Source organism: Paroedura picta, chromosome 6 (genome assembly GCF_049243985.1).
Source record: "Paroedura picta isolate Pp20150507F chromosome 6, Ppicta_v3.0, whole genome shotgun sequence".
NCBI classification, from domain to species: domain Eukaryota; kingdom Metazoa; phylum Chordata; class Lepidosauria; order Squamata; family Gekkonidae; genus Paroedura; species Paroedura picta.
This window is the reverse complement of record NC_135374.1, coordinates 91230007-91257561: the sequence shown is the minus strand read 5'-3', so window position 1 is coordinate 91257561 and position 27555 is coordinate 91230007. Positions and strand designations below refer to the sequence as shown.

General features: G+C 41.2%; 2 protein-coding genes across 5 annotated transcripts in view; one reads left to right on the top strand and one right to left on the bottom strand.

The window, feature by feature from the left end:
• The window catches only part of EDAR (ectodysplasin A receptor), a 97510-nt gene extending 75537 nt beyond the window's left edge, over positions 1 to 21973 (top strand). For all 4 annotated transcript variants that reach the window (XM_077343634.1, XM_077343633.1, XM_077343635.1 and 1 more), the window contains exons 4-12: positions 498 to 679; positions 6028 to 6113; positions 10434 to 10520; positions 11606 to 11734; positions 11896 to 11970; positions 12262 to 12334; positions 13064 to 13223; positions 16835 to 16895; positions 17629 to 21973. In XM_077343634.1, coding sequence (XP_077199749.1) covers positions 498 to 679; positions 6028 to 6113; positions 10434 to 10520; positions 11606 to 11734; positions 11896 to 11970; positions 12262 to 12334; positions 13064 to 13223; positions 16835 to 16895; positions 17629 to 17948 — 1173 coding nt within the window. In that variant the 3' untranslated portion in view covers positions 17949 to 21973. The remainder of the gene's footprint in view (positions 1 to 497; positions 680 to 6027; positions 6114 to 10433; positions 10521 to 11605; positions 11735 to 11895; positions 11971 to 12261; positions 12335 to 13063; positions 13224 to 16834; positions 16896 to 17628) is intronic.
• CCDC138 (coiled-coil domain containing 138) overlaps positions 18049 to 27555 on the bottom strand; it is a 53045-nt gene continuing 43538 nt past the window's right edge. The window contains exons 17-18 of the transcript XR_013232112.1: positions 22241 to 22482; positions 18049 to 18177 (exon numbers count right to left, since the gene is read on the bottom strand). The gene's annotated coding sequence lies outside the window, so the exon portion shown is untranslated. The remainder of the gene's footprint in view (positions 18178 to 22240; positions 22483 to 27555) is intronic.

Below are 27555 nucleotides of genomic sequence, written 5' to 3'. Positions count from 1 at the left end.
CCTTACCCCAACATGGTGTTCCCATTTATTTAATCTTATTAAAATAAGCATTAGAGCCTCTTGTGGCGCAGAGTGGTAAGCGGCAGAAATGCTGTCTGAAGTTGTCTGCCCATTAGTTGACAGTTCGATCCCAGCAGCCGGCTCAAGATTGACTCAACTTTCCATCCTTCCGAGGTCGGTAAAATGAGTACCCAGCTTACTGAGATGTAAAACGGTAATGACTGGGGAAGGCGCTGGCAAGGTCACCCTTTATTGAGTCTGCCATGAAAATGCTGGAGGGCGTCACCCCAAGGGTCTGACATGACTCGGTGCTTGCACAGGGGATACCTTTACCTTTAAAATAATCATTAAAACAGAGAATGAATCACAAAATTAGCCATCAAATTAAGAAACTACAGCAATGGGGGGGGTAGGGAAGGAAGGAAGTGGCTAGTATATTATTTTCTTTAAAAACGTATAAGAGGCATTTTAATGTGGTGACTTTCCTATTCCTACAGACATGTGGATATGGAACCAGAGATGAAGATTACGGTTGTGTTCCTTGCCCATCTGAAAAATTTTCCAAAGGCGGGTACCAGATATGCAGGCGTTACAAGGACTGCGAGGGGTTCTTTAGGGCAACAGTAATGACCCCTGGAGATCAAGAGAACGATGCAGAATGTGGACCTTGTCTGCCTGGGTAAGGACTGAATTACAAGCCTTTGGTCTCTCTCTCAGTAATAAGCATATTTGTTCATGCTCTTAGCCATGCTACCATCTGCATCTGATTCAGTACATGATAATCACTCTCGGTACATAATAAAAACTCTGTACAAACAATGTTTTAAAGCAAAGAAAATAACAGATGCTATTAAAGTGAATTAAATATAAAACCAGCATCTTATGGAAGGAAACAGAGGGGGTGAAACTTTAGCCACGAATAGAAAGGGTAGCTGTGCACAGTATTAGAACACATTGCAGAAATACTGTATATATTGGTAATAAAAATCACCAAATGAAATCAACATTGTTTCTGGGCTAACAGAGGAGACTTAAATGACTGACAAAAGAAATCAACATGTCCACAGTATGATTTTCACTTCTTTTTTTGTACAAAACTCTATAGTACTACCTGGTCTGTTTCAGCAGGGGCATTACACACATCAATGGCATTTGAAGAAATGCACGGCATCATTTCAGAGTACTGCTGTTTACTGCCTTGAGTCTGTGGAGACACAACAGGATAGAAATGTTTCAAATAAATAAATATGACCAAGCAGAGACAAAACACGTCTCTATTTTTTTGTTTAACAAGGTTGGCTTTTTATTTTTGTATTGGAGAATTCTGGAGCTCCAAAGAACCGTGACCTTTCTGTACAAGAAACACATTTTAATAGCACTATTTGTCCACTAGATTAACAAAAACTACTCTTTGAGAAGGTTATATAAAGGGTTTGACATTAGTACTGATTTTGCTTTTCGGTGACAGAGACCAATAGGTGAGGAAGGAAGAACAGAAAAAAATGGTTTGAGAGCACAGTTCTGTGGTGTTTTTTCATTTCATATACTTTTTTCATTCCAAAACAGCATCACAGAATTATAGTCTTGGAAGAAAACCAAACATCATCTTCTTGCCTACAGTATATGGGAAACTCATGCACATATATATCATTGGCATTCTACAGTTTGACATTCCATAAGGCAGGATAAAGAACAGCCATAAATACAAACATTGGTAGCTCATAAACACAATGCTGAAGAATCCAAGGGATGTTTTTGAGCTTACCTAGCTAACTGGCCTACAACAATGAGTAGTGCATTTACTCCAAACCTGGGCATATGGTACACAATGAGGCATGTTTTCCCTCCCCCCTTCCCTATGCATCATGAAAAAGTTTGGGATGGAGAAAATTGGAGTCAGGGAAGATGTTATACCCTTCTTGCCCCTAGGCTTAGATACCATGATCGTGTTCTGCATGTACTTTGTTCTGGCTACAACACTTCCTCAGCCACTGTTGCTTCCATTTGCCCAAGACTGATAGTTTTCATATAGCCTTGTTCAAACATAAGTACTAGTAGCAGAAGAAATGAGTCTCAAGGCAGTCAAAGGCATATGGTAATATTACCCAAGCCTGCTTCAAAGGAGACAAAGAGCTTCCAGGAGCCTGGGGAGGGGAAGTGTGAGACCCCACAGTGTGCATTCCACAGCACATTTTAGTTTTTTCTTTTTAATTACAGAGTACTAGTTTTCTGAAGAATCTCCTTAGCACATAGACCCTTACCTGGCTTTGAGATTGGTCCTGTTTTCCTAGCCTAATGATAATCACTGTCAGCTTTGCTGCTAGAAGGACAAAGATAACCAGATGGCACAGATCAGCCATCAAGAAAGGCAATAAAAATTCCATAGGCCACTAGCCAATCTGATATGAAGAGGAAATTTGGACATGAGTTAGACCGCTGGACAAGTCTGTAGTCCATCGAATCAAGTATTTTGTTTCCAGCAAGAGTCAACCAGATGCCTCTGAACATTGCCCAAAATAATCCTTCACAAACTTTAAAAGCATGGGGCTTTTAAAACAAAACATTAATTTGCTTCTGCAGCATGATATCTATTCCATGTATCTCCAACTTTAGTTGTAAGAAACATTTTGACCACTGAACAATTTGTTCCATTTAATTCTGTAGTTCTTAACCTTTAATCCACAACCACTGAAGACCCCCCCAAGCCAGAAGTTAAAAATTAGGAAATTATAAATGACCTTCCAGACAACTTTATTTTTTATAGGTATGGTGTATACATTCGATACTCAGGGGTATGAATGAGATTCTTGTGCTAGGTGATTTGCCAAATGCCAGCCAAGCATTAGTCAACCTTTACAATAAAAAAGCAGGGATGATATGAGTTGGAAGCTCAGGAAGAAATAAGCATATATCTCTCCTATTCACTGATACTTTCTACACGTACAGTAAGATAACAAAACAAACATTGTGTTGACCTCCATCATACATTTGCTTCATAGTATGTCATTCCATCATTAGAAATAGAAGTCCTGTCCCATTGTTTTTATCTCACCTTCTTAAGGCTAGCCATTTCAGAATGACTTTGCTCACAGCATTAAAGTTGCAAAACTGTCCTGTAAAATCACTATGATATAATATCTTCAATGTACACCCATGAAAGCAGCGCTTCTCAACTTGTGATAAGTCTACCACCTCTGGGACACAGGATTTTCATAATAATTGCTAAGAACTCATTCACCCTCAATCCCCATGCTACCTGCAATTATATATTTAGTATCAGAATGCCTGTAAAAAACATATGTTTTTTGTTACTGTATTGTGATTGGGATGCAGGATTGCCAGCTCTGGGTTGGGGAAATATCTGGAGGTTTTGGGAGAGGAGCTGGGGAGAAAGGCCCAGGGGATTTGAATTCATCCAGTGCAGCTAAATGCCTCTCAACAACCTCTCTGTCCATGTCAACTTGCCACCCAGAGAATATCTCTTGGCTACTGCCATCTCTAGATGACCTATGGGAACAGATGTAAAATAGGTGTAAAATAGGTGCTGAGCCTTTCTGCTTTCTTTGCATCCTCCATTAGAGTTTGTCCATCTGCACCCAACAGTGGGCCTATTGCCTCCTTTACTTTACGTTTGCTCCTCACATAACTGAAAACTATTTTTTGTTACAGTGGACTTCCCTGGCCAATCTTAGCTCACTCTCAGCTTTGGCCTTTATGATACCATTAAGTCTGTGCTTCAAAACAGCCATTTTTCCAGGGGAACTCATCTCCTGTCTTCTAGAGGTCCTTTCTAGAATTCTCCAGGCCCTACCTGGAGTTTGACAATCCTAGGTAGGACACAAGATACTCAAGGCTGAGAATCTTTGTTCTAATCACTATCTTCTAGTATTGTCTCAAAGAAAAGGCAGATGTTAGGAAGAGTGCCTGATAAAAATGTCATGCATCCCAACTTTTATTTCATAGTTTCTTCTCTTAAATTCATACTTTGATTTCTTAAACCATATCTCAACATTTTTCCATGTCAGGTGCCGCCTCAGGTAACATGTTGAAAGCTAGGTTTTAAAGTTCATCTGAATTAAATGTGTATTGAAGAGGTCTATTGAAAAACAGAAAGCACAGTGGCATGGCCTCTAGCGCTGTCCTGAATCTCTTTTGTACGAACAAAAGAACAATTTGTCACACTGTATTATGATGACAAATCAAATATTTCTTCTGCTTGGTGTGACTGTTTGAATAGATTAAAAACCTGTGGCTTAAAACTACCCACATTTTCATTTATGTATGTATGTATGTATGTATGTATGTATGTATGTATGTATGTATGTATGTATGTATATACACACACACATATTATTATTATATATATAATTGGCCAACCAGGACTAGTGATAACTCACTTCTTCATGTTGCATAATTGCAAATAATTATGAAATGCCAACAGCATGATATTCCAAGAAACTACCTTGTTACCTGTCTAGTAGTAAAAACAAACACAACCTTAATCAAGTAATCAGCTGTTATTTCACGGCACACTGGCTAGTTAACCCTTCCTTGTAAGTCTGTCAGCTGTGGGTTGAGAAATGCCTGAAGATTTGGGGGGTGGAGCCTGAGATGCAGCGGGTTTGAGGATGGGAGGGACCTAAGCCAGGTATAGTGCCACAGAGCAGCCAAGGTTATCTGTAGATCAATTTTAAGAGCAGAAGATCTCCAGATACCACTTGGAAGTCAACTGCCCTACTTCCAGGTAACCCTTGATACCTGGTTTTATCAGCCACTTTCCAGTAGCAGAATATTGGTTACTTGCATAAAGCCTCGGGTTCTAGGGCCAATATGGAAGGTAGGAAGGTGTGACTGAATGAAGCCAGGATTACAAAGTATAAGAGAGAAAGCATTGTAAAGGCCATCTGGGTTTTGCAGGGCTATCCAGCAGCTGAAGACTCAACATTGTCAGGAATTTGGGATCACACTACTACAAAATACTATTTTGACATTCCTTTGTGCATTATCTTGGAATGGGAAAGATGGATACATGCTAAACTATTGACTTTTGACTGTGAGATGGCCATGTTTGCCCTGTGAAGAATATAGTGACTTTGGGGTTTATTTTATATTTATTATTCTTCATGTTTAGCCTGGTTGCTGCCATACTTTTGAAGCAAATACTTAACAACAATATGGATTCTTAGAACTAACTCTAGAGTATTGGTTCTAATTTGTTCTTTTGCCTGGAGAAGATATCTTTTCCATATAGAAGGGCAAGAACGGAAAGCAAAATCCAAAGAGGTTCTTCCTTTTGCATTATCAGAAGCATGGGAAATGTCATAGTAAGGTGCTTTCACATGTGTAGTGATATAATTTATAATTTTAATCCATTCCCTTATATGTAAGTGTTAGGAAAATAGTACAAAAGGCGTGTTGGATAAGGCCAACTCTCTATGTCATACAGTGGCCAAAACCCAAATGGCATCAGGAAGGTCACCCAGCCAAGAGATCCCCCTGAAGCTACTCACAGTCCTCCCTGCTTCTCACCACCCTGAACAACAGCATCATCTGCAAACTTAGCCACCCCAACCCCAAATCATGCCCCTCAGGTCACAAGGCTGTTCATATTAAAATTGTTTAAAGTGATTCAGAGGGTTGCCCTGGGGAAAACTGGGGAAATCGCCCCCTTTCCATTAGTTAGGTAGGTTCGAGCTTTATCCTTGTACGGAAAGACTCACTGCAGGGGCATTCAGGGAGCTGAGTTGCAAATTCAGCGGACAAATTAGTATGTTGTTTCAGGCAGTAATATCGCTTCATGTCATGCATCTTTAATGTTTGGTTGACCTCATTTATGATGGCGGTGAAGGATAAGAAAGAGGCTTGTTTCTATCCAAGCAAGAGAAAAGTAGATAATGACATTAAATGAAGTATACAAAATTTAAAGTAGTGATTTCACCTTGCAGAGTAATTGATTACTTCTCAACCATGCTTAAAAGTAAGGAACTCAATTATATTGCTTTGTCTCGTCTTGTTCTTGCATTATAGTTACTATATGCTGGAGAACAGGCCAAGGAATATCTATGGCATGGTTTGCTACTCATGCTCGCTGGCGCCTGCCAAAACAAAAGAATGTAAGTGCACTTGACTTTATTTCTATTCAAAGGGTTAGAAAATTCTAAAATACTGCTGAAAGCTCCCGTAAGTGATAAACCAGATGAAAGTGGAAGGTTTAGGCACTAAAACTTAGTTAAAATTTAGTCACTTTGACTGAATGTGCATGGCGGCAGCTACACCGCACTGCTGCCATGCCATTGCGTCGGGGCCAAAAGCCACGCACTCCCCATGTACACATGGGGCGGAGCTCCGCCAACTGTGCCGGTACAACAGCCCCACGCACACAATGCGGGGCCGGAAACACCGGTTGCACAGGTAAGCAGTGGCAGCAGCTGGGGGGGGATTGAGGGTAGGGAGCCCTCACTGCAGGATGGTGGGGAGCAGCATGCTGCTCTCCCACCATGGCGGGGGTGGGGGGTCACCCCTGTTGGCTCCATAGGTCGAGGGGAAGATTATGCCCAGGGCTTCATTGGGCTGGCACTCGCGAGTCCCAGGACTCCGGAAGAACCCACGTTCGATTAACATGGGTCTTCCAAGGGCCTGGGCTGGGACACGCCCACGCTGGTGGCGGCGGCAGGCATAATCAGGGATTTTCCCCGATGCCCTGCCACCACCAGTGCGGGCATTCCGGCCCGTGCATAATCGGTCTTTGAGGGTTATTTTTTTTAATGTGCAAGGGGGGAAATGTTTGCATGCATTTGTTGTGCTGATTTGAATTTATTTTGGAAGAACATTATGGAAATTCAGGGGATATGTGTATTCCAGGGCAATATATATATAGGGTCTCACCAACTCCTGTGACATCCCAGCACACAAATTTGCACCAATTTGAATATATGAAGAAAATTGGAAATACTCCACAAAAAAGACCCTGATGTAGGAATGAGTGATATTAGGGCTGCTAAGAGGAGCCATGGATTAGTAATGGGGCACAAGTCCCATGTTCAGTCTTTTACATTCCCAATTAAAGAAACAAAAGTATAGATTTCTTGAGACTCTAGAGCAGCCTTTCTCAAACTTTTTTACTGTTGAGAAACCCATGAAATATTCTTCAGGCTTTGGGAAACCCCAAGAGTGGCGCAATCATGTAGAATGTGGTTAGAAAGCATAGCTGGGTACATGTCCACTTAGGGTCCTTCCCTTTCCCACTCCTTAGGAAACTCTTCTGGGGCCATCAAGAAACTCCAGAGTTTGACAAAGCCCTTGTTGAGAAAGCCTGCTCTGAAGGGTTAACTGCTACTCAAGGTTGTATTAAAAGTATTTCTCCCTGGATTAGATCCCTATTTCAGTTTTGCTGCATTACTGGATTTCCCAGATGTGTGTATTGATGCATCAGTGAATGTTAACCTGAGCAAAGCTGAAGGTGGTTCCATTAATATATGCTTGAACTCAGATGCTTGAATTAAAAAACAAAAGTATAGTGTAGCTTGCTTGAAAACGATACAAGCTGCAGCCTGTTGGATATTCTAGAAGGAGACAAGGTAGCACATGATTGGCCTGCGCTAACTGAAACGCAATGGAACAAGGACAGGGACTGTTGTTGATCTGTTACGACTTGTAACAACTGTGTGATTCCCCCACTATCGTGAGTCACATTGCCAGTGCACTTTAGGGAATTTCACAAACCTGGTTGCCTGTCAAAGAAATGAGGCTAAAAAACCCAATGGATAGGAACAATGAAGATCAAAACCTCAGTGGGTGAAATGCTCATGACAAGTACAGGAGCATAAGCATCAATAAACAGCTTGGCCTTGCTTGCTGGTATGTTGAAAAGATCAGATAATTGTATGACATTTTACATCACACACTAATAACTCAGAGCATCACCGATTTCTTGTACAGTTAAGCATGCCACAAGGAATGACCCAAAGCCAAAAAGCAGGAACTAATCTAGGGTACAATAAAATCAGAGTCCAGTAGCACCTTTAAGACCAACAAAGATTTATTCAAGGTGTAAGCTTTCGAGTGCAAGCACCCTTTGTCAGAGTGTCTGACGAAGGGTGCTTGCACTCGAAAACTCATGCCTTGAATAAATCTTTGTTGGTCTTAAAAGTGCTACTAGACTCTGATTTTATTGTGCTACTTTAGACCAACACGGCTACTCATTCGAATCTAATCTAGGGTAGTTGGATGAGAATAAGAGACAAAGGTAGCACAGTGAGATGTAAGATATTATTTTGCAAGAGGAAGTACTACAGCAATGTGTATCTTCTGCCGTCAAAAACATAAGACAGCCATCTCTTTAAATGCCATCTCTTTATAACCCATAATCCATAGAGGATGATGAAAGATTGCAGGAACCTGGAGATATCAGACATGCCATTCTTCCAAAATTATATAATTTAAAGACCAAAGTCAGTTATGTATATATTGAAAAGGGATAGCTAAATAAACCACTTGGAAAAACATTTCATAAAAACAGGAACAATTTGAGTTTTAAATGAAAAGTGTGTGTAATTTAAAAAAACATACACTTTTTCCTGTACTAAAGAACTAGCAGTGCTCAGATGGAACTCTTACCAAAGTTATAGGGGGAAAATCATTCAAAGTCAATGAGCTATGTACTTTGTTGGCCAGGTTTAAAAATGTGTATTTGTTTCTGTCATTGTCTGGGGATATTATATATTGTGTAATAGTTTTTCATTTTGTTAAAAAAAAAACACATTTTATTCAGAACAAGCACATTTCTCTGCTTCATAACTCATGAGACATTTTTTCACGCACTACCAGAGAACTTAATTTCCTGTCAAATTTGTCAGATGGAGCTGGGCCAAGAAAATTCTACACTTTCCAGAACTATAAAACAGTTTTGTCTTTAAGAAAATATGGCACAAATTTATCCAAATAAATTCTTCAATCCTAAACACCTCCAACTATTGTTCTATCTTTGCCAAGGATTCAAAGTCATAAATGATGTTAAAATAACTAATAATTTACCTATTTTATACAATATCAAACAATCTGTTAGGTTTTTTTAAAAATATGCTGTGCTCCCAATGAGAATGGCACCCATTTAACTACGTACAACTCCATACTTTTAGATCCCAATCCAAAAATGTACTATGTTCAATCCCATGACTTCTTTCTACCCACTTTTCCTTCAATAAAGACTGGCTTCCCTTCAGCAGAGGAAGCTTTTCTCCATTACAATAAATCATTCTCTGTTGGAGGAAGCCTTTTTCTGTTGAAGGAAGTCATAGAGAAAGAGAGTCCCAAGAGGGTTTATGTGGGTTTGTTCACCCCCACTTCAGGCTGCAAGGCTGGGGAAATCAAGATAAATCTTGTTGTGAATTCAACAAACAGCTCCATGTTCATTTCTGGACTGGAGTATTCATGTGCCACAACTCTTTTGCCACAGGCACTGAAGACAGCGTTCCACTACAAAAGTAGCATACCTGTCCTTGCCACAGTAAACAAATCAAGTGTGAAAGTTCATGTGCTTCTACCAAAAACAACAACAGACTCCTCTGAGATCTTGCCAGCCATCAGTTCCTTGGGGCACTAGCAGTCTGTATTTCCAAGTGCTTGGAAATGTACATCTCCTATTATCCTATTTGCTTCTCCTATTCACACTGGCATATGTAAGAAACACAAGAGCTAAGCGCAGTGGCTCTAAAGACAAGTCAGTTTTGTAACTATTTAAGGACACACAGATGTCAAGCAGTTGCCTTTCAGGGCCAGCACATTGGACATAAAAGCCAAGGCCTTATCCCAGCACTGATAGCTAGAGGTTTCCTGCCTCTTGACTTGGAAGGTAGCTTTACATTAAATGGCTAATAACCTTAGATGGACATAGTCATCCATGAATATCTCTCAATCCCTCTCTAAAGCTAACTGTGCCAGGAGGACAGCCGTGTCTTTTGCTCAAATCATTAAGCCTATTAAATAGAACCATAACATATGCAAAGATATATGGCATTATACCCCACTGAAGTCCCTGCCCTCCCATGCTCCATTCCTAAATCTCCAGGAGTTTCCCAGCCAGGATCTGGCAAACCTTCCTCCCATCCCCTGCTGGTGGGCAGGAGATACCTGGCAGCCCTACACACTTCTTAGAATCCAATGTGCACTTTCTAGAACTGTCTCATTTAAATCAGGCATGCTTAGAACCGCACTGTTGTTCTCCCAATCCAGCATTCAGTGGGCAGAAAGAAATGTAGGTCAAATGCTTGTTTCGCTATACAGCACCATAGATCTGCACAGAAGTTGGTGAGGTTTCAGTTGTAAGATTACCTTTAAAAAAATGAGGACATTCAAGGAAGTTCTTGCTACTTTATCTATATGTCAATAAGTGTCTGAGATTTTACAAAGTTAACTAGGAAAATGTATTGTTGCAGGTACAGGACTTACTTCTGGGGTGTCAGTCAGTTTTCCAAGCACTTCTGGAACAAGCACTCGTTCGCCTTTCCAACATGTGCACAAAGGTAAGAAAACCTGTCTGTCTCACCTTTACCTTTAGCAAATCTCCATATCCTGGCTAGTGGAAGGAATTTTAACATATAGTGTGGGGGGGTGCTGACTTGGAAATCTGTGGGGGGAAGCACAGTTCAAGGCAGCCTCAGAAGACTGCTTTGATCTCTGTGTCTGCCACTAGCAGGCTTAACATCGGCCCTGTAACTGGATGTGAGCATTTAGATGAGGATGCAAATGATTTCTTTAGCCATGAGCGCTGGTGCTTCAGCGGGGGTGAATTTGGGATGAACTTTGCAAATGAGATGAATATCTTCAGACTGGAAGTTAATTTTGCTTCCTTTATCTCTTGCATCCAGTGGGATTTATTTGGAAGGTAGAAATGTATTGTAACCATGGGAGCTAGCTTTTGCATGAGTGCGCTAGAACATGCTATCATAAGAACAAATGGCTGAAAATCATCCCACCACCATCTGAGGACCTAACTTAGCAACAGTCCCTGTCCCCAGGTTAAAGCTGCAGATACCCTCCAAGATGCATGACACATTCTTACTGCACATGGCATGTCTCTTTTCTTTTCCTCTTCCCACAACAGACACCCTGTGGGGTGGGTGAGGCTGAGAGAGCCCTGATATTACTACTCGGTCAGAACAGTTTTATCAGTGCTATGGGAAGCCCAAGGTCACCCAGCTGGCTGCATGTGGGGGAGGGCAGAATCAAACCTGGCTCGCAAGATTAGAAGTCCACATTCCTAATCACTATACCAAACTGGGGAGATCATTTTCTGAATGAGCAATTTACCCATGGGAGTGTGGTCTAGGGAAGGTATATGCATGTGTTGGAGACGGAGATATATAAAGTTATAAATTCTACAGGCATTTAGTTGGGAGCTGTGCTGCCCAGCATTCAACAGATTAAAGCCTTAAACTACAACCCTGCTTGGAAGTAAGCTACACTGAGTCCAGGAGAGTTTATTCTTCCAATGAGGTGTGAATGAGACAGGGCAGTTACTTTAGTGCTGGCTTCATTTTATACAATCCATTCCAGATTTCTCGTGTGTGTGTGTGTATTAATGATTCCTCCTTTTCTGTGACTCCAGGAGATCTTTCTGGACAAGGCCATCTTGCTACTGCGCTTATCATAGCCATGTCTACAATTTTCATCATGGCAATTGCAATTGTCCTGATCATCATGTTTTACATTGTGAAAACCAGAACTTCAGCTCAAGGTAACTTCCCATCAAGAATTGAATTCTGGTTTTGAGATGCTATATTTACAGCACAATCCTAACTGCGGAGGATTTAAAAAGAGGGTTACTTTGTTGAGGGTCGCACTGTTATCCTGCTGCCGAGAATGGGCATTAAACTGGGACACATCTTTGCCTTCCAGCCTGCTGCACCAGCCATTCAGTGAAGACGGTCGAAGCCCAGGCCAATATGCAGGAAGAAACGAAAGAAGTGCAAGGTTTGAGCTGTTTTCTCATTCTTTTTTACACACCAGATCCCACGAGGCTTAAATTGTTCAAATGCAATGCTCTGCACAAATCTATTATTTTAATTGCTTGAACACAAATTCCATTTAGTGGAAGAATAACTTGAAAGGCCAGAATTTAACTCAATTCCCTCAGAATAATTAAAACAGCCCAATGTACTGATGAATTTGTAGTGAAATGCTTTGTACTGAGGAGCAAGAGAAGCCGCGGTATTAAAAAATGTTTTTGCCAGTTCTAACTCTCCTTTTTTTTAACATTTGCAGAAAACGTTGTGATTTTCTCTGAGAAAGATGAGTTTGGAAAGTTGACAGCAACACCAGCTAAGGTTGTCAAAAGGTATGCAATATTCGAGCAAACGTGTCGAAAACAGGGGGAAAACATAATTGTCTTCTGGGATCTGAAAGAAATATTTTCTTGGGTTAAGTGGTTGACACAGTAAGAGAAATAAGCTTACTGTATCTAATCAGAATCTATAGATGTGAACATCGTATCATTCTTAAAAAGAAGTTAAATTCCATTGCTTGCGTGCTTTAAAACCAGCTTTCGGTACAGATTTGTACATGACTAGATATAGACTAGATACAGAGAAGAATCTCTGAAGCTCTATTAAATTAAGCAGAAGGAAACAATCTATATCTGCCAAGGAACAGAAACTTGATTTGAAAGGGAATTAATGGGCACAGCACGCAAATAGGAAAAACGTTCCAACTGCAGACTATACCTAGAATAGATTCCAGGATAAAGGCAGGTCACTAGAATAGTACCAAATGTTATTCTTGTTTGTCTTCAATTTCCAAAGTGGGACATGATACAAGGCGTGATTGTTGAAGTGGAAAGCTTGTACTACTTCTTTTTTCCAGTTACTGCAGAGTTATCTTTCTTGCAAAAAAGCACTGTTGTGACACAGTTATTGCCTTGTAACGTTGCTGTTGTTTTTTGTTTACTAAGGGCTCAGTAGAACTCTTGCATATATCACAGTAGAATAAGCTTTCAGACAAAGGCATATCTGGAGATCAGTATGTGATCATTTAGAAAAGCAATTCTTCCTTATGTTTTCCTTCTCAGTGAAAATGATGCATCTTCAGAAAACGAGCGGCTATTAAGTCGTAGCATGGATAGTGACGAAGAAGCTGCGATTGACAAGCAAGGGACTCCAGAGCTGTGCTTGTTGTCTCTCGTGCATTTGGCTAGAGATAAATCTTACGCAAGCAACAAATCAACCGGCGTAAGTCCCATCTCAATTTACAATGCAACTTGACATTACAAGCCCCTTTGGGGAACTTCTGACTTTGTACGACAAGTGTAAAGCTCAGTTCTATCAGTCGACACATTAGATGATTTTGAGAATATAATTTCAGCTCAGAGGCACTTGAAGAGTGATGGATAAAAGTATTAAAAAATGTATTTGGCCAAAGTCCTACCATTTTCATGCTGTGCCGCCTGCCTTACCTTTCAACAGCACTCAGCACCACTAGCAAACTTCTACCCAATCCTCTTTTTGCACTGGCTCCTCTTACCAAAATTCCCTGCTTGTTCTGTCCTTTCAGCACACTTGGGAGCTGTGTTCACAAGTTACGGTAAACACATGTACAACCAGTGTACAGTGTACACTTGATTTTTCTTTTTTACATGCACTGAGTGTATCTCATTTCACATTCAGTGCATGTAGAGGTAAACATGTGATGGAAACCATGTGTTTATCTAGGAACTGGTCCCCATTTTTTAAAATGAATGCACATTGGCTCTTTCTTTCAAATAGATGCACATGTAGATGTTCATTGTAAAGTGAACAGGCCTAGGGGTCAACCCAGATGGAGCATTCGCAGTCCTCTAAACCATGGCCAAATGATTGTTTGTACAAAGTATAGTTTGGCCTGGAAACTAGAACGCCAAGCTGTCATTTGTAATCCTGTTTTCATTACAACTCGTGGTTTTCCTTTTTTACACGGCATGGTCAGCTAGGCTTTATTGAAAAAGTAGAAAGGAATCCAATAGTCCAAGGGGAAAGAGGATGGGAGAACATGTAAGAGAAAGGCTTGGGCACAAATAGCCTAAGCAGTCTCTTATACCAGTAGGGTTGCCAGTTGTCTGCTGGTGAAAGGAGACATCCTGCCCCACTGCTCTGCTGAGCAGCAGGCAGAAAAGGGTAGAAAACATAGGTGGCAGGCAATCAATTCCAGAATGGTGTGACCTGTGACATCAGTGAGTTGTGGGTAAATGCTAGAGCATTGCCCAGTGCTATGGTTATACCATAGAGTTTGGGGTTGATGCTATAGCATATGATGATGTCCCTTCCAGATCATGCTGGAAGTAGCATCATCATGCCAGAAGGTGTAAATCATCCCCCCATGTCTCTTCCTACTTCCCCTATTTCCCACATGTTGCTAGGCCATTCCCAGGAGCTTTGTATACTGTTTTCTTCCCCTCAAGTCCTAATTTCTCATCTCCTTAACTATCTAGTTTTTTCCATCAGAACTTCCATGGCTCTAATTCTGCTCTGCCTAGTCCTGACTTCAAATCTTCCAAATACCTCCATAATAGCTCTTCCTAGGCCATTATTCTTATTGGCATATTCCTTCCTTCAGTGTTTTGCTACATTCACATCCATCCCACTGGTTCCTACTGTTGAGCTTGTTCCTTATCCTGTCAATCCTTTTGATCCATAATGCCCTGAGCCAACCGGAAAAGACTGGATATAAAAAAATATTATTATTATTAAGTTCCTGCATTGATAACTGAAGACCAGTTCTAGTTCTGTATATTTAAGAGCAGTTTTAATTGTTAGAAATTGAAAGCAAAGCTTTCTCCAGCATGAAGGAAAAATCTTACCTTTTGTCTCTCTAGTTGTTCACAAGGGCCAGTTGAAAATCTGGAGACTCCTCTCAGCTTCTTAACCCTCAAGACTCTGTTTTCCAATTATCAGTTTTTGTTCCTTACTTCCTGTCAAAATTCCAAGGTGTTATATGGATGAGAGTGTCTTTATGTGTTCCTCATCAAACCTCATAGTGTTCATCAGTTCCCCCCCCCCACCCCATCTCCAACCCTTCCTTTCATTGTGAATATTCAGTGAGATCTAGAGGAACATCTCAGCTACTCTTTGGAGGAGAAGCTGAATTGCAAATTATAGCCGCCTATTAGCCTATAAAATGAGTGAGATTAAAGACATTTTCAATATGTGCCACCACAAAAATAAAACGGAAGTTTGGATCTCCAATCTGAAAGTTCTAGAAATTCATCTTATTTTCATTCAATTCACTCTTTTCAATAACAGAAACCTCCCCATTCACCCCAACTGCAAATTAATTTTTAAAAGTTAATATGAGAGGACTGACCCCAAATAGATTTTATGCTAACAACAACAGACATTTGTTCCACTACGCTTCAGCATCCATCCTTCTTTCCTACACCTATTCTTAGCCTGGTCTGTTTCTTGCAGCTGTGCTCTGTCTTTAAGCCACTGCATGACAGGTAGACATCAAACAGATGCCCTTCCCTGGTAAAGCAACTGGGACAGTGGTACTTATGTATTTATTTATTGTTCCATTTCTAGGCCGGTGCTCCCGGCCCCTCCAGCTCATGGTGGCTTACAACAGATAGTTTAGAGTAAAACAATAAAAACTTCTAAAACCCCAACCCCTCCAATAAAAACTTCTAAATCCTCAACTTATCAGTCAATAAGTGGTTAGCAGCAGGTGATTGCAACACAGGAGACTACAGAGCCCAGGTTGGAATCATTGCATTATTTGTGAGAATGAAGCTGAAGATTTAGGTAAAGGCCAGGGGTTGGCATCAGTCCACAATACTAATTTTTAAATGCACTTAGTCAAAAACAGCTTCATTAAAGCTTGATCTTACTGCAGCCAGAAGTTCTTCTAAAGTGTTTATTGGCAAAGTAGATTCTCAGTAAGGCCAATAGCTTAGATGAGAACCCTCTTTTAGAAGGTGTAAGTAGAACTGTTTGATTTGCCACAGCTGCTTCAGCCCTGTTGCAACCCAGAGATTTTCTGCACTAATATTGTTTTGTGTATTTTTTCTGCTAGCATTTGGGAGCAGGGGCTACTCAAGGAACAATTAAATACTGTAATATATAACCAGCAGTGCCACTGAGCCAAGTTAGAAGATAATCTTGTGGGAGAGAAATGGGAACTTTTCCTAGAATGTCTAATGGTCCCAAGGCCACCATGTTGACTTTTCTGGGCCTCCAAAGTCTACAACATGGAGGGAGGCTTCCAGAACAGAAATTCTTGTTCTTTTGGTATAACTAACTTCATGTGAAATCCCCACAAATATGACTGAATACAAGTACATTTATGTAGCCTAATGCTACTCTTTCAGTTAATTCACTCCTCTCTTGAACTTTTCTATTAATTAATTAATCCAGGATTATATTCAATTAAAAAAGAATAAATACAATGTTCTCAAGGCAACTGGATTCCTGCAACCATCTGAACAAAGGCCTTGTATTTATTTATTTTGTTTATGTTGCTCTGGTTCTACTAGTAATGTGAAAATGCAGGGAATACCTCAGGTCACTGAAGTTTCTTGTGCTCCCTTGCCACTAGAAATTACGTGAAGCCACTCCTCAGACGTCACAAGCATTGCTATTACATTTAGAGCTGCAAATGCCAGACAATTCCTTTGAAAACATACAAACAAACCCTGAGATGCCCAGGGAGCTGGATTCTGCTTCTAACATCAAATCTCTGCCCTTTTTCTATATTTGAAGAATACATTTAACTGACTTGACATGTCTCTGCTTATCTCTTTACACATCTCTGAGGAAATAACTAAGTCCACTTTTAAAATAAACTTTTTTGTGTGTTTTATTTTCCTTAGATTCAAAGCCGGAGGAAAAAGATTCTGGATCTGTATGCTAACGTATGCAGTGTTGCAGAAGGTGGGTGAAAGAAAGAGAGCATAAAGCAAAAATATTAATTTATAACTCTGTCATTTCTCTGTCATTTGCATTCTTATGCAAAAGGCTGTCGTTTCAAAACAGCTAATATGTCACAAGCAATATATTTAGATACATTCCACTCTGAGGGGAGATTTTTAAAGTTAATTTTGGGAGCAATTTGGCTGAATTACTAAGGAAATAAAATATATTCTAGAGCCATGACTGGCCTAGAGTTTTCTGAAATCTTGCACAGTCCTGTAGCTGTGTCAAAATTGTTTACTGACTTCTATAAGATTGTACCATTGAAAGGTGAAATAGAAAGGGGGGAAAACCCAGTCATGAACAAATGTTTGTTAAACTACACCAGAAAAATAATCACTACTGGAAAAATGCTGATGTTGAATATTATGGGGTTATTGTAAAGATAACTAGAACACTACTAATAAAAAGAAGTGTCATCAAGCTGTAACCAACATGGAAACCTTATAGGGTTTTCAGGGCAAGAGATGGTCTATGACTGCTTGCTTCTGCATAGCAGCCCTGGTTTTCCTTGGTAGTCTAAGTGCTAATGATGGCCAACTCTCCTTGGCTTCCAAGCTCTGAAAAGCTCAGGCTAGTCTGGGCCAGGCAAGTTGCTAACTAAAGTACTGCATGGACACAACTGAACACACCTGTATATAAGGTTCAGGTTGGAAGAACAGGTACTGAATCTGATACTGAATTATCTTTCCAGGTCTCAGTCCCACAGAGCTTCCGTTTGATTGCCTAGAGAAGACCAGCAGGATGCTAAGCTCTACATATAATACGGAGAAGGCCATTGTGAAGACATGGCGCCACCTTGCCGAGAGCTTTGGACTGAAGCGCGATGAAATAGGAGGCATGACGGATGGCATGCAACTCTTTGACCGCATTAGTACAGCCGGCTACAGTATTCCAGAACTGCTGACAAAACTCGTGCAGATCGAGCGGTTAGATGCTGTAGAGTCTCTCTGTGCAGATATCTTGGAGTGGGCACAAGTGATGCCCAAGCCTGATCCGGTTGTAGCCTCTTGACGGGCGCATATTGGCGATCTTCATTTCCAAAAGGACTTGTGGAAAATACAGAAACTTGGAGCCCCGGGTCCCCAGAGGGGACAGACTCGTGACAGCATAGATGGCTTTCAGGTTTCGGGAGCTTTTCTGTTGCTCTGAGAACAAAGTGAGCCAAGGCTTGTTACTGGGTTGCTGTCAACCACACTGAAGGACCTCAGCTTGAAGACTTCTTGAATTGGAATCACTTGGCCTGAAAAAGAGAGATTTATATTAATTTCCAGCACAACTCACAAGCACTGATACTGATCGGCTGCCAATGTCAGTGCTGGCTTTGAAGAAATCCAATTTAATTGCTGTGACTTGATTTGCTTCAATCTACAACAGTTGCTACCAACATCAGATCTTGTACTGCAGGGTATGGAAGATAAGAAGCTTGCCAGTTTTCCTATACCTAGCATCTACCTGATTATCACTTTCTTTTTCTGTGTAACCCACAGGCTTTTTAAAAGTCAGCAAGTATGAGAATGAAGTTGTATTTGACTTAGATTAGTTGAATTTCAATGTTATCACATTTGAGTCCAAGTCTTCCGATTTCAACAAACATGTCTTGGGCATGTGTGGTCTGCACAGAATTAATACTTACTAATGAAAATATATGCTAATCATAAAGTTAGCAGACATTATTTATGGATATGGTGCTTCATTAAGTAAAAATAATTATGTGGCCATCTTTGATGCTTCAGAAGAGAATAACTCAGTCTTAAAGGTGGAAAGGTCACACAGGACACAGGAAGGAGATGCGGTGCTGTTCATAAGTTTGTACAGTTAAGTTTATTACATTTAAATTTTTTAAAAAGAATCAGAGCTCTTTTTATGGACAGTATTTCAACATTTGGTAGTTACCTGGAGAGCCAGTTTTGGTGTAGTGGTTAGGAGTGCGGACTTCTAATCTGGCATGCCAGGTTCGATTCTGCGCTCCCCCACATGCAACCAGCTGGGTGACCTTGGGCTCGCCACAGCACTGATAAAACTGTTCTGACTGAGTAGTGATATCAGCGCTCTCTCAGCCTCACCCACCTCACAGGGTGTCTGTTGTGGGGAGAGGAATGGTAAGCCGCTTTGAGCCTCCTTCGGGTAGGGAAAAGCGGCATATAAGAACCAACTCTTCTCTTCTTCTACCTAAAGATACCAACTGAAAGAGAAGCCAAAGGCACATATGAATTTCGTTCCTTGCATTTCTGATTTAATTTAGCCAAAAAAGCTTTTTTTTCATAAATAACTGCTATAAGAATTTCTCAGGCAGTAGTTACTGAGAAGATAAATAATAGCTGACACACATAATTGAAAAACAGCTTGTTCACCATTATAACTCTTCTCCACAGTGTAAAAACAAACATGAATTTTGAGAATGTTCTTGAATGCATTCACATTTTACATGCAGAAAGAATAAGACTCAGAAGTTGGAAAACATTCCACCTGAAGGTATGTCCAAAAACATACCATAATTTCAGTAAAAATGTTTAATGGCAGATAATTAGAAGTTCCATTACTGTGGCAAGTGTTCCTAGGGTTACCAGTTGGGGCAGGGAATTCCCCCATTTCCCACTACCACTCTATTTGGCAATGGGGAAAAAATTAAACAGAAATGGCCATTGGGACCAGAAATGGCCATGGTTTTCTCTAGAAGTGGTCCGTCTTCTCTAAGAATCACCAAAAATCTGTGATTTTACCACAGTTCCCAGCAGTTCCCAGAGAGGTGTGATATTGCCTACAGCCACCCCTCATCCCCCTGCTGGTTTTCAACTGGTTTCTAACTGGGCCTGGTAACCCTAAATGTTCTCTAGAGCAGAAAGCTGGAAAATTGCTTTATAAGTAACCTTGATTCAATGATGGCATTCACAAATATCTCATTGGTTTAAAGTTCTAGCATCCTGGCCTATGAAAACTATTGATTGTATTTCTATATTTAAAAGAAGTATGTTAATGCAACATTTCAGTTCTTCATAACTAATATAAAGCAGTTGCTTCTATGCGTCATACTATCAAAGCTTTATTTTAGGACCACCAGACTACTGATAGCCTATGAGCAAGGGAACTGACATAGTGCTCTCTCCAGCAGCAGAGCTTACATCATGTATTGGTTGAAAGAAAACAGAATGTACCCAGAAGCTCATAAAGGCCTGGTGCACTATGATAATAGGAGTAAAAGGAGACCCTCCACTGAGACTTGGGAAAGCTCTTGCCCTGTGCCTGTGGTAGGATGTCTCGTGCCCTCGGTTTAAAAAAGAAATCCTTATTTCATTTTATTGGCAGGAAGTTCTTGTAAGCTTTTAATTGCAGAGACCCAGGAGTCAGCAGTAGTTTTAATGAGCATGTTACTTAATTTACAGTTCAGTTCATCACAAAAATGCTGTGATGACAGATCTCGGTAAGTTATTATTAAATTAAAAGAAATGCCATAACTTCAAAAGCAATATATTTTTAATTACAAGTTGCACAACTGAGCAAACGTGATATAAAACTGTAACTCATGTTCTTCGAAAATATAAGCAAGTCCTACCCACCCCCCTTACCTCCTTGGCCCCAAATAATAAAAGAAAGACAACAGCAAACATTCTTTTCTAATAGGGTCAATGTGATGAATATTTAATATTGCCAGTTAGCATCTCTGCTTTCGGTACACAGTTTGCATAGCCAATGAGTTCTATAGCTCTTAATATCTCTAAGTGTCCTCTTCCCTCTGAATAATTATGAAGAACTTCACGTCATTAATTAGCATGTTACAGGGGCTCATGGGAATTGAAGTCCATGAACATCTGGAGGACCACAGGTTGACTCCCCCTGTTCCATAGGAAGATTCCACAGTAGGTCACTGGGCTGGATCCTAGTCTGCACTGTACCAGCAAAAATAATCTACTGCTCATATAACAGGAGCAAGTGATTTCCTTCCATTTCTCCCACTTCATTGCACCTTATTGTACACTATTTCTGAGAGTAACCCAAGCCACAGGACACGGGAGGGGGGGAGGGACACACTCTAAAGTTATTATCCAGTGGCTTGTGTTCTGTTGTCTAGATGAGGCAGTTCTCAGCTCGTTTGGGAAATATCTGGACCTTTTGGGGATGGGGCCTGGGGTGTGAGGGTTTGGGAGAGGGGAATGGCCTCAGTGGAGTATAAGGCCATAGATTCCCCCCCTCCAAACCAGCCATTTTTCTCCCGGGGACCTGAGCTCTGTCACCTGGAGATCAGTTGTAATAGCAGGAGATCTCCAGCTCCCACCTGAAAATTGGTAATCCTCTCCTCAGCATTAGGGTGAATAGTGTCAGCCTTTTCTTATTTTGGATCCAATGTAGGATTTTCAATTAAAGACATGGTTCATGTAGCAGAACCCTTGTGTTCCTATTGCTGTATTCATGGTAGAGCCTTCCCTTAATCCTAAATTTATAATTATGCAGAGGAAGGAAACAGCTGTTGGAGACACTCAATGCCCCTTCCTGCAGGCTGGGCTCTATCCTTTCCCTTGTTTGGTGCTACCGATAGGGAAAAATTCGCAATCACAAATTTGTTTCTGCTTGCAGAGCAGTATTACTGAATTGTGGTAAATAGAAAACAGTTTGGGTTTCCCCATTTTGCATCCCCAAACAGAAATCCTTTATTCTAGTTTGTATGTATTGACAGTGTTATTTTGCAATTAAAAGAGTGCTTGCCTACTTGTTTTTGTTTTTGTAACAACATTAACTACCCACTTTACTAAAACAAACAAACAAAACACAAAATGTGTTTATTGAGCCCTGAAAAAAAATATCAGGACATTGAAATCACTGTTACTACTGTGAACAGAGGACTATAAATTCTGTTTCATTTAGCATTTAATGAGGCTTTCATTGTGTTGTCAAACAAACAAAAGCATCCACAAAGAGTAGGAAAACAAGCTAATTCTAAATCTCTTGTTAAAATGCTTTTATTGTAACAATTTTGTGTAATTTTGTATATATAACTTATTATTATTGTACATTATGAATAAATAAGCTAATAAGATACAGCAATACAATACGCACGGTGTTAATTTCATTCTAAAGTTTAGACTCATTTTGTATATTAATCTCCTGGCACTAACTCCATCTCTTCTCCATATCATAAGTTGAGCTCAAATTCTTCACTGCATTTTCTAGAAACTAAAGCTCTTTCACAAACTCGGGGGGGGGGTAGTTTTCTACCTTGTTTTATTATTTTATTTATTTAAGTTTAAATCCATTCTTCTCTGAGCTCACAACAAATATCAACACATTCCTAACCAGTAACACATTCCTACCTAGTTTCTCTGGACACCACTCAAATTTCCTTCGAAAGAGATAAGTCCTGCAACAAGCAATCAGAGATGTAATCTGAAAGATTTCCTCCAAATGATAATGCCACTCCTTTGGTGCTACCACTGAAAAGGTTCTGCTTCTTGCTAAAGTCGTCCTGGCCTCCAACAATAATGACATGCTGAGAAACTATATATGTCACCATCAGGATATGCTTCATTGTATGTTAACACATTCTCAAATGAACCTGAGGAAAACAAAAACGAGCAAGTCAAGCAATATGCTTAAGGGCACACATATAAGTGCCAGCCTCTTACTCTCCATGGGTGCTTAAGGAACTTTTCCAGAAATCACTGAATGTAGTTGACACTTAGGCAGCACATGATACCTCCTACATTCTTACTTCTCGGGAAGAAACCTGAACACATTAAAAGAAATATTCCACCTATTCCACTCATATTGCATCCTACCCTGGAAACTTTTATTTTAAATATTTATATGTCCACCCTTTCTCCTGAGTATCTCAAATGACTTGTTCATAGGCAGAAAAAATGTGGCACTCTCTTTAAATGTCCCCCCTCTGGTTGCTCTGCCACAAGCTTCCTGCTACAGTTGATACAGTAAATGATTGGAGGCCAATTGGCCATATTTGGAGGTGACATTTGATGGCTTCAGATGGCTCTCTTTGCGCAAAGTGAACAGGCTGCTGGGGAAGGTTAGGGCGACCACTTGCCCTCTTGATCCCTGTCCATCTTGGCTCCTCAAGGGGGGCGGTGGCTGGATAGGTGATCAGCTCAGGGATATTATCAACTGCTCCCTGAAAACTGGGGAGTTCCCTGAGCTGCTCAAGAAGGCAGTGGTTTCTCCTCTCCTTAAGAAACCATAATTGGACCCATGAAACCCTGCTACCTACCGACCAGTTGCGCATTTAGTATTTCTGGGGAAAGTGGTGGAAAGGGCTGCAGCAGACCAGCTCCTGGTGTTCCTGGATGAAACTTCAGCACTTGATCCATATCAGTGTCATCAGCATATTGGTGACAACCCAGCCCAAACTTCTGCACCACTTGAGCAAGAGGGCGCATAAAGATGTTAAATAGGATAGAAGAGAGAACTGCTCCCTGAGGGACTCCACATGCAAGCTGGTAGTGGCTTGATGAACTCTCTCCTATTGCTACGCATGCACTATGGCTCCTTCTGTATCCAAGGTTGGAGGGAGGTTGTGGTGGTGTGTCAAGATTTTGTCTGCTAAATGACTCACAAATGCCTCACAGCTGATATCCAGTTGGTTATTATTTTGGCGCCCTTCCTCCAGAGCACTGAGAGTATGAAATATATCCTAAATAATTGCACTGGGCATGAGTTAGCAGAAACAATGGTGGTCAAGTAAAAATTGTGTTTTACTGACTTTACCACCATCTCATTGGCTCTCAACTGCACTCTATAATGTTCGCGAATCTTTGTCATGAGTCTTCCTCCAGACTCACTCTAGTCATCTCAGTTCCCGTTTCTTCTCACGGAACTCCTCAGTGTACCAAGGGGACCGCTTGAGATAGGGGCGGAGAGGACATCGGGGAGCTATCTCCTCAGTGGCAGCCAGCATTCTGTCATGCCAGTCACCGACCAGACCACTTACAGAAATGCCAGGAGGAACTGGGTCCTGTGGTGCATTCAGGAATCCAATCAGATCCATAAGTCTCCGCAGGCGAGCTAAAATCTTTTTGGCGCCCAACTGAGGAAGGGGTGGCAGCCTTAGCCAGGCCTTCAGGTCATAGTGGTCTGATCATGACACAGCATTAGCCAAGACTAGATCCACGTCCAACCCCATGCTGAAAATGTGGTCCAGGGTGTGGCCTTCTTGATTGGTCAAGCCAATAACTAATTGTGAGAGCTCTAGTGTCATTTCTAGAGTACATTTCTAGAGGGTGGTAGCTCAGCATGGACATTAAAGTCTCCCAGAATTAAGAGTATGGGAACCGTAACATCCAGTCTGCCACCTCCTCTATCTGAGATAGTCCAAAGGAAGCCAGCCTTGTGTCTGCAACACAGAATGTGAGAGGACAGGCTGTGCTCATTTCTCTGTGCATCTGGCAGGCCAGCAATCAGAGCGGGGATGTTCCTCCAACTTTCTGTTCCCCAGCAGTACAAATTGGGTGGCTACACAGGGCATGGTGCAGAGACAGATGGTGACAGCCCTTCCTGTTTTATTGAGAGATCCCCCCCGCCACACACACACTCACACTCTATTTTCTTTGATTTGTGTCCCTTATTTGTGGCATTCAAGGCATGCTGCTGTCTCAAGTCTCGCCTGCACAGAGTGTCAGATAAAAATTTGAGGGAGACAGATCATGCCTGATCATTTTATATTTATTTATTTAGGGCAAAGGCTTGATTTCTAAGGGGAAAAGTCTGCTTTAAAAAACACTGCATACATCGAAGATGTCACATAATCAAAAGAACGCATAGGCTAGCTGCAGAGGTCTTTCCTTTCCTGCACATTCCCATCCTATTCTGTCAAGGAAGTTAGTTTTTGACAGTCTAGGAGATTACTTCCTCCCTCGTGTATTAACCGAAACCAAAGCTATGTGCAAGCTTTGCCTCCCTAGTTCCTCTGGCATCCCCTAACAGACTCCCTTTGTCTCAAGAGTGGAAATGCTCACTTGCGGTGCCATCCTAGATGTGTGTGGTTTCCTGATATAATGAGAAATGGATAAGCACCCTGTCAGGCACCAAAGGTTTTCAACAGTTTAATGTAATTCATTGCCATTGTTCTATTCCTAGGGGGTGACTGAAAAGAGAGAGAGCGTACCAATTAAATCAAACTGCTCTTTTGCCCGTCAATAAGTTGCCATGCTGGCATCATTAAAGAGACCTTGTTATCTGACTGAGGAAATAACTTGCGGGAGCTGTGCCCACATCCTCTGCGGCTGCCTCTACCTGAGCGGTGGTATGTCCCATTAAGTACTTATCTCTAATCACAAAACTCTTGTGATACAAGGAGGAAGCATAATTAGCTTTCATTGGCTTGAAACAAACACAGTTTTCTTTGAATGAATTCCATCCAGCAAAATGGCTTTTGTTTCCCATGCCTCTGACTGGGTTCCCTCCCCCTGCCCCCAAAATCGGAGCCCACACACAATGTGGGAATACATATATTGGTAGACATAACATCCTTGATTCAGGCACATCTGCTCTTACTAGATTAAACTTCATCCCAAGGCAACGTTGAATATTATTCATAAGCTTTGTGTCTTATGTGTGGTTTTTTTGCTCCCCCACTGAAACATTTATCAGGCTTACCTTTTTTAAAGAAACGCCCCCCCCCCCGAACCTTTAAACTGACAAGTTAATGTTTTCTCCCAAGATAAATCTGCCCTCCTGTGATCCAAGTCATGTGTTAGCCAGATATACCTGAGCCTTTGAAAAGACAATAGTTCTAAAAACGAGATGGCCTCTGAAGCCTTATGGCTAGGCTATGGTCACTGCTCTTTCATTCATTTGCATTGAAAAAGTATACTTCTCTTTTCTACGGAAATGTAATTAAGGCATCTTGCAGAGAGAATACATAAAATAAATGCTTTCTCCAGGAGGTGGCCCTTAATAACCTTAACTGGGGCTGAATACCACAGTTCACCTGCTGGGAAGGAGAAACACCCAAGCATGTAATGCAATGGACTTCTTTTTATCTTTTGGATACAAGAAAACATGCTGGCTATGAGCTAAAAGCATTTTCAGGCCTCAGGAACAACACAGATGCAATGTCCAGTCCATAATATACCGTGTCCTCTGACTGAATTCCCAGCTTTTTAAAAAAGAGGAAGTCTCTTTTTATTGTGGTGATAAGGAGAAATTAATATATTATTTTGTCTGCGAAGGAGCGAGGTGGAGAAGCTCTGAGGTGGATGGAACTGAATTGATTAAGCTCTTCTAATCAAATTAATTCTCTTCTGCTCTGTCCCATAACTTTATCTCTCTGGTCCCTTTACCTTAAGTGTTTATTTTTCACCTCTTGAATATCCACAGGAACAAGTGAAAACAGTCAAGAAAACTGGTGTGAGATTTATGCTATTTTAAAAGCTGTTTCCTCTGTTTGGACAAACTTCACAGGAGTAGAACTGGATTTACTTCAATAAATGAAAATGTACTCTTCTCGGGAGGTTTATTTACCGCACTCAGTATCATGCTTCTATCACTGGGCAACATTCTGGTTTATTAACCAAATGTCCCCATTATTAATTGCCATCACCCTCACCTCCCCTGCAGCTTTCTCAGCAATTCTGAGCTCTGTCCCCTGACCTAGGCCTTGAAGAATCTCGAGATAAAAATATAGGCACTCTTATTAAATCAACCAAGGACTCCTATGATCATAAGCAAATCACATTGGTCTGCTTAATGTATCTTCCAAGCTACATGGCTATGATTATATAAAGGGATACCATGTGGTACATTCTTGCTGGTGCGTGAAAGTAGTATAATTAATATTGTTCTTCAATATGATCACAAGGTCCTACCCCATACCATCACTGGATAGGGTTGCTAGGCCTTCACGGTGGGAAACTTCTTCCTGGCAGCCTTCCCGTCATTGCTGCTCGGAGCAACAGCTACATGATACCACTGTCAGACTGACGTCTCTTCCAGGGAAAGCCTAGGCGATTCCTAGAAGGGTGAGATACTACTTCCAGGTTTTTCTCAGCAGTGACAGTATGCTGGTATAATGTCCAGGTATTTGCATTTGGTAATAAAATAAATATCAGATTGTACCTGTGCAAGTTTCTTTATAAAGTTCCATGATTCACTCAGACCCAACTGCTTGCTACTGTTGGATTTATTAACACTTAACCTTTAAACTTACATGGGCATTTCCTAATCTTAACCATTAGTGGCTTTAATATTTTGTTAATCACTATGGGCTGAGTGGTGTCTTGGACATGTCCAGGTGTCTGGGACATGTCCAGGTGTCTGGACACGCTTCCAGCTGCACAGGCTAATCCGGGTGCGCCCAGCTCACTCGGATTGGGCCGGCCCATGGAGCGCCCACCCCAAGGAGCCAGCCGCAAGGCACGCTCGCAGCCTTGCTGCCAGTCACTCCTTGGCTGTGGGGGAGAGTGCTCCCATGCCGCCCTGGTCAATGCACCCTGGTTAGGGCGCTGATCCAGCCAGCTGGCCACACGGCAGCTCATGCAATGGCCTGGCTGCCTGCCACCAACATTGGTTAGGCCGCCACCGCTAGGCTGCACATCTGGCTGGCTGCCAGCTCGCCTTTAACTTTTTACCTAATAACATAAATTTTTCCTCCAGGTCCTATATTTCCCAATGTCATGGG